Raw genomic sequence first — 6135 nt, 5'->3', positions numbered from 1 at the left:
TTGAAAAGCACTATTTTGAAGCGCTTGCAAACACTCACTGAGTTGGGCAAGTTCAGACTAAAATGTTTCCCACAGAAGAACATGGATGCATGCCTTTATTAGTATAAAGATGAAATGAGCATGTGAATAGCAAAGTTGATCATTCTGGACTCATCTTTCTAGCTCTGGGAATCAGCAATAATGGCTGGACCATCTGTGAAGTTGCCCGAAACGTCTCATCAACAGTTGCATCCAGAAGTGACCAATCAAAAGAATACACCAACCAAGCAAGAAGGAAAGGAACAATCTTTGCAGCCATGGGTAGGCCAGGACAGATCCTCCTCCCTGCACCAAAGGGCAAGAGCTCGAAGTCGTTCCCTTTGAAGTCCCTAGTCGAGTTGAGAAACCGTTCCGGTCTGTACTCCACCGGCTCCTCCCACACCGTTGGGTCACGCCCGATTGCCCAAACATTGACCAGTACTCGAGCGTCTCTGGGAACAGTGTAGTTCATGACTAGGCATGTTTCACGGGCACGGTGGGCGAGCAACAGCGCTGCAGGAGGGTGCAACCTGAGGGTTTCTTTGACACAGGCCTGGAGATAAGGTAGTTGTTCCAAGGGGAAGTCTGTGAGTGAATCTTGATTGAGTACAGAATGAAGCTCTTGTTGAAGTTTGATCATGGATTCCGGACTGCTCAGTAGCTCTAACATTGTTCTGTTGATTGTTGAGGTGGTTGTGTCTATACCAGCAGTCAGCAGCTCCTGCCATAGCATATAGTATTAGGAAGCAATACATCAGATTCCTAGCTAAAACAAGAAAGAGGATATAAGCAATTCCAGTTTATGAATGCTTTTCTTGTGATTAAATGAGCAGGTATTGTTCCACGTCCGCTGGTATGCATCAAAATGTTATCGAAACAAATTCATTATGTCATTGATGGGATTAAATAATATATTTAGGGATAATTACAGTCCCCTCTATCGATGTTTGGTGTAATTACAATTAGATTTTGATTTGAAAAATTACATTTAACACTTCTGAGGTTGCTGACGCTAACAAATAAGTCCTCTGTTAGTCAAAATTCATCTAATTTGTTGATATTACCTAAATATATATATTGATATATATATATATATTTATATAGTTACTCTAATTGATTTATTACTGATTTATTGCAGGTCAGACAGGTCTTTGTCTATCCAAATTATCCTCATCCGTCTTCACGTATTAATGCATGTGAGGAGGTATATCTTCACGGTTATAAGGGTAGTTTAGACAAAATAAACTATGTGACCTGCAATAAGTTAATAATAAGTCAATCGAGAGTAACTATCAATTTTCATTCAGTTTTTTTTTATTAATATCAACAAATTTAATGGGTTTTGACTAACGATGAGACTTATTTGTTATACAAAAGTAAACATAAAAAATACTAAATGTAATTTCTTAAACCACATAAAATTTAGATGTAATTACACAATATTTATGAGTGTAATTATTCCATATATTCTAAGACCAGAGTAGTCAATTCATCAATTATATGTGCATTAATTCATCAATTATATGAGTGTAATTATTCCATATATTCTAAGACCAGAGTAGTCAATTCATCAATTATATGAGTGTAACTATTCCATATATTCTAAGACCAGAGTAGTCAATTCATCAATAATAGAAGAATCAGAAAAAACAGGGCAAATTGGCTGTATATGTGCATTTCAATCTTTTATAATGTAAAGGGGCTTGTAGTCTTGTATGCATATTCAAGTTCTTGGTTTAGAGCATGGTATAATTGATGGCAAGATATGATAACAAAATTGGTTTTAGAATAATTAATATTAGATAAATTGATCATGACGTCTTAAGGTTAACAAGAGAATTAAATATATATATATATATATATATAATGCATAATTAGATGAAAAATAATTATGATGAATAGTTTTGATTGATTTGATTCCAAAAGTGATAATTGAAAAATGAATTTTGCACTAGGAATACAGGTCGTCCATACCCTAATGAAAGAATCATGTATAAATCGAAAATTTTCGATAAAAATGTAAGTGTAATTTTTTAAAAAACATAATTTTATTTTTCGTTGTGTGTCTAACTGTAATTGACCCTATAACAAAACTTAATGTAATAGACATCCTTGAATTTTAAGAAAAGTAACAAAGGGTACTCAAATTTTGAATATGACAGTGCTGAAATCAAACCTCAAACAATTTGTTGATCTCTTCGTCAGTAAACCCTCTGGAAATGAGCGCGTCCAAGAAATCTCTGTTCTTCAACTCCGCCTCCGCCGATCTTCTCCTCTCCCTGACAACACGCTCCCACAGCCCCCACATCCTTTCCGAACTCTCCCTGTGCTTCTTCCTCAGCCCATGAGGATCAAATTTCCCCACAAACAACGGGTAGAAATCAGCCAAATTCGGAGCAGAAATCGCCTGAATAATCCCCCTCAAGAACCCTCTCACCTCATTACAACACCTCTCCTCCTCCACCCCAACAATGTCCTCCGAGAACAGTACATTCCCAAAAACATTAACTACCGTCGCAAAAACCACCCGCCCCAAATCCACCGCCGCCCCTTCCTTCGTCCGCAAACTCCCTACCATCTCCGCCACCTTTTCCTGCCACAGACGCCGCTGGGCCTCCAGAGATTTGGCCGAGAACAGCTCCGCCCGACAAATCGCGCGCACGTTTTTCAAGTGGTCGCTCAACGCATCGCCCCAGAAAGAGAGTCTCTCGATTTCGGACGCTGTTAATGGGACAGCATGAGGGACGGTCCGAGCGGAGAACGTCCGATCATTTGTCTTGAGGATTTCCACGGCGGCGGCGGGCGATGATGCGACGACGAGGGTTTCCATTCCGAGTTTCAGGGAGATCAGAGGGCCGTAGGTCTGGGAAAGTTGGGCTAGAGAAACGTGAGTGAGTGGCTTAAGGAGATGGATTGTGGCCAAGAAGGGGCATGGAGTTGGGCCTGGTGGGAGTGGGGGATTGCGGGGTTTCTTGATCAAATGCTTGGAAATGATGAAGTAGAGTAAAGGGAGGAGGAGAAGTGGAAGAAGGAGTATGTGAGTTTGTGGTGAATGAAGGAAGAGTTCAGCCATGGATTCCTGCATGGAAGCTTAGCTCTGTCGGTGGGAACTGGTGGCGTAACGCCTCGGTTGCAAACATATACCAAATAATTTCCACGTTTAAAATATAGTATAAATAAAAATAAAATATACAAATTAATATATTATATTTTATAAGAATAAATTTTATTTTGCTATTTATATTATATTCAGTTGTATACTCTGTCATTTCTTTTTGTTTTTTTTTTTATTGATTTATTATCTTAATTTTTAGAGATTTGCAATTTTGTCATATACCAACTTTTTTTGATCTATTTTTTTATTGAAAAAACATCACATACAGTATATATATGTGATATTTTAAGGCCCCACTTGGTTCGTTTAATTAGATATTATAAAATTATTTATGCATAATCACACGTTTAGTTGATATTATTAGAATTTGATATTAATATCGAATCCGATTTTATTTGTAAGAATTTACGAAATAATAGATTCCATCTCTTGAATCAGATATACAATCTCACTAATTATTATAAACATGTCTCATTTACCCTTGCATTCTCACTGCTCTCTCTGTCTCTATCTCTCCTCTTCCTCCCTTTTTCTTTCCTCCCCACGAACAATAATCAGATGACTTGTCTAAAATAATCCTCATACTTCTTTATTTTTCTAAATGATTAAGAAATTGTATTTTAATTATAATAATTAGATAATAAAAAAATATTACTTTTATTTTTTTTGTGACTTTTAAAAAATATTTGAGTTTTGATTAGTTGCCAAATTGAATGCATATGTAAAACTTATGTTTCTTATAAATACAGAAAAACTAAAATATTTCACAAATTAATTTTATTTTAATAAACAATTTTGAATTTTTTTAATCATTTACAAGCAAGAATATAAAAATAAAAATAACTTAACAAAAGATATCCTTAATAGTTTTTTTATATTTAATTATATTTTATAATCCCTTCAATCAAATACTATATTATATTATCATATGGAATATCGCACGTATAATACCTCAAACCAAATAATATATAATGGAATGTGGAATTAATTATCATGCAATTTCTCATCCCACCCAATCCCATCATGCCTAATTTTATCATATGAACCAAACAAGCCCTCTTAACCCTGTTTATATATACATAAATATACACATTTTCAGGTACAATATATACATGTAATCTCAATATCACAACAAGCATAATCAATCCACAAGATTTATATATACGCACATATCAAACACTACAAAATAAAACTATTATTTGTAATTCACCGTCTATATTTTTAATTCTTCTCAACACATCCCAAAATGTGATTTATATATCAATTGACGAATTAAGAAAAAATTGCATACCGGCCCGACCCGACTAAACGCAAAGTTTGGACCTAGCCCTTAATGGATAGACACCACAAAATCTACTCCTAAAAAAATATTAGTTGAGGAATGAGTTTGCAATTTAGTAAGCAAATAACTAGCACTATATATACATGTACAGTAAAGATAGTCCAGTTAAAACAAGATGAGCAACGTACGTAAAGTATAATCAATTTAGTTTCAACACAAATAAACTTTATCTAATACGCAGTCAACTCATAACAAAACAACCAATTAAACCCATCCTTTTCTAGTCTGCTTACCAGAAGGTGATATAATGTTTTCTCTACCAACTCAGCCTCACTGTTCATTACATAAGTGAATCCTCTTGACACGCCACACAGACTCATCAATCTCATTTCGCATTATAGCTCTTTTGATATCGCATCATAACTCTTTTCATATCGCATCAATACTCTTTTATTTTCATTTTGCCACATAGATTATTCAACAGCATCAAGGAGTATTCACATCACAGTTATATACATAAACACCACATACCTTTTAGAAAATTACAGGTACACCCGAGAGGTGTTGGTGGAAAGTTTCGTTATCCAATAGGAGGTGCACTTGTAATTACAACAAATACAAACTCAAAAAGATATACTTTTAATTTTGCTAAGGATATGGGATATTTGTGTAATTAGACCTACTAACCTGAGGGTGTGTTAAAGTAATTACCCTATAGAAAAAGAAAAAAACAGATAAAAACCAAATTGAGTAATATTTGGAGAAAAAGCACTTCTAAAACAAACATAATTGATTAAAGATTGTATTATCCTATTTGTTAAAAGGTATTATTTTTGTTGATAATAATTATTTTTTCTCAAAAAATAATAAATTTTATTTCAAGTATTATGTTTCATATTTAAGTTTTCACAAATATTTGTCATATATATTATTAAAATACAAAACTAACAGAAAAACTCAATGTTTATTTCAATAATACTCATTTTTCATTCACACACAACAAATAAAAATGATTGCCAAAAAGAAGTTATTAATTAATCATAGCAATTTAATTTATATTTTTCATGATATATGATAATATATAATACTAAATAAGTGAAGTGTAAATTTAGTAGTGTTAGATTATACAAATTATTCGAAAACTCTAATATGAACTTTAGATTATACTTTTAAAAGTAAATAAAAAACAATAAATTTGAATATTACAACACGAGTAAAGTAGTCCTAAAAAAAATCGAACTTATTTATCAACTCTGAGACGCTTCAAACAATTACAAAACATTCCAAACATTTCAAAAATACTTCAAAACTTTCCCGAAACTCATTATAACAACCTCTAGTACAAAAGAAATTAAAAAGCACTTATTCCAACCCACCACTACCAATTCCAACCCCACCACAACAACACAAGATCTGAGCAAAAGATTTGCAGAACATTAACTGATATTGACAGTTTAATTTTTTATATTAAATATGATTACTATCAACTATTAAAATTTAATTGATATAAGCAAAGCGTTCCATATTGATTACAAATGAGGAGTTTGAACAGTTTATAAATTTCAAGACATTCTATCTCTAATGAAGCGGATCTTCAAAATAAAATTTTGAGGTCCATGCAAAATTAGATAGGACAATATAACACGCAATAAGAAACGAATCGAATTGCAAGTCACGTTATTAGTATTATTTTTTAAAAAAAGTTGGTAAGAAGTTTGAA

General features: G+C 33.2%; 1 protein-coding gene across 1 annotated transcript; it reads right to left on the bottom strand.

The window, feature by feature from the left end:
• Positions 1-3173, bottom strand: LOC105164142 (putative (S)-N-methylcoclaurine 3'-hydroxylase isozyme 2). The gene is made up of 2 exons (XM_011082724.3): positions 2195-3173; positions 1-739 (listed from the first exon to the last, which is right to left on the bottom strand). The coding sequence occupies exons 1-2, from the start codon at positions 3101-3103 to the stop codon at positions 140-142; spliced, it is 1509 nt and encodes a 502-aa protein (XP_011081026.1). The 5' UTR covers positions 3104-3173; the 3' UTR covers positions 1-139.
• Between the last annotated feature and the right edge of the window lie 2962 nt (positions 3174-6135).

This window comes from Sesamum indicum, linkage group LG6 (assembly GCF_026168435.1).
Source record: "Sesamum indicum cultivar Baizhima isolate 11 linkage group LG6, ASM2616843v1, whole genome shotgun sequence".
NCBI classification, from domain to species: domain Eukaryota; kingdom Viridiplantae; phylum Streptophyta; class Magnoliopsida; order Lamiales; family Pedaliaceae; genus Sesamum; species Sesamum indicum.
Note: the sequence above shows the minus strand (reverse complement) of the source record. Positions and strands in the feature narration are given on the sequence as shown.

Excerpts from the sequence above, each read along its gene's own strand:
- LOC105164142 (XM_011082724.3), bottom strand. The coding sequence starts at position 3,103 with ATGCAGGAATCCATGGCTGAACTCTTCCTTCATTCACCACAAACTCAC. Across the intron at positions 740-2,194 it reads AGATCAACAAATTGTTTGAG|GAGCTGCTGACTGCTGGTAT; the intron begins GTTTGATTTCAG and ends ATGCTATGGCAG.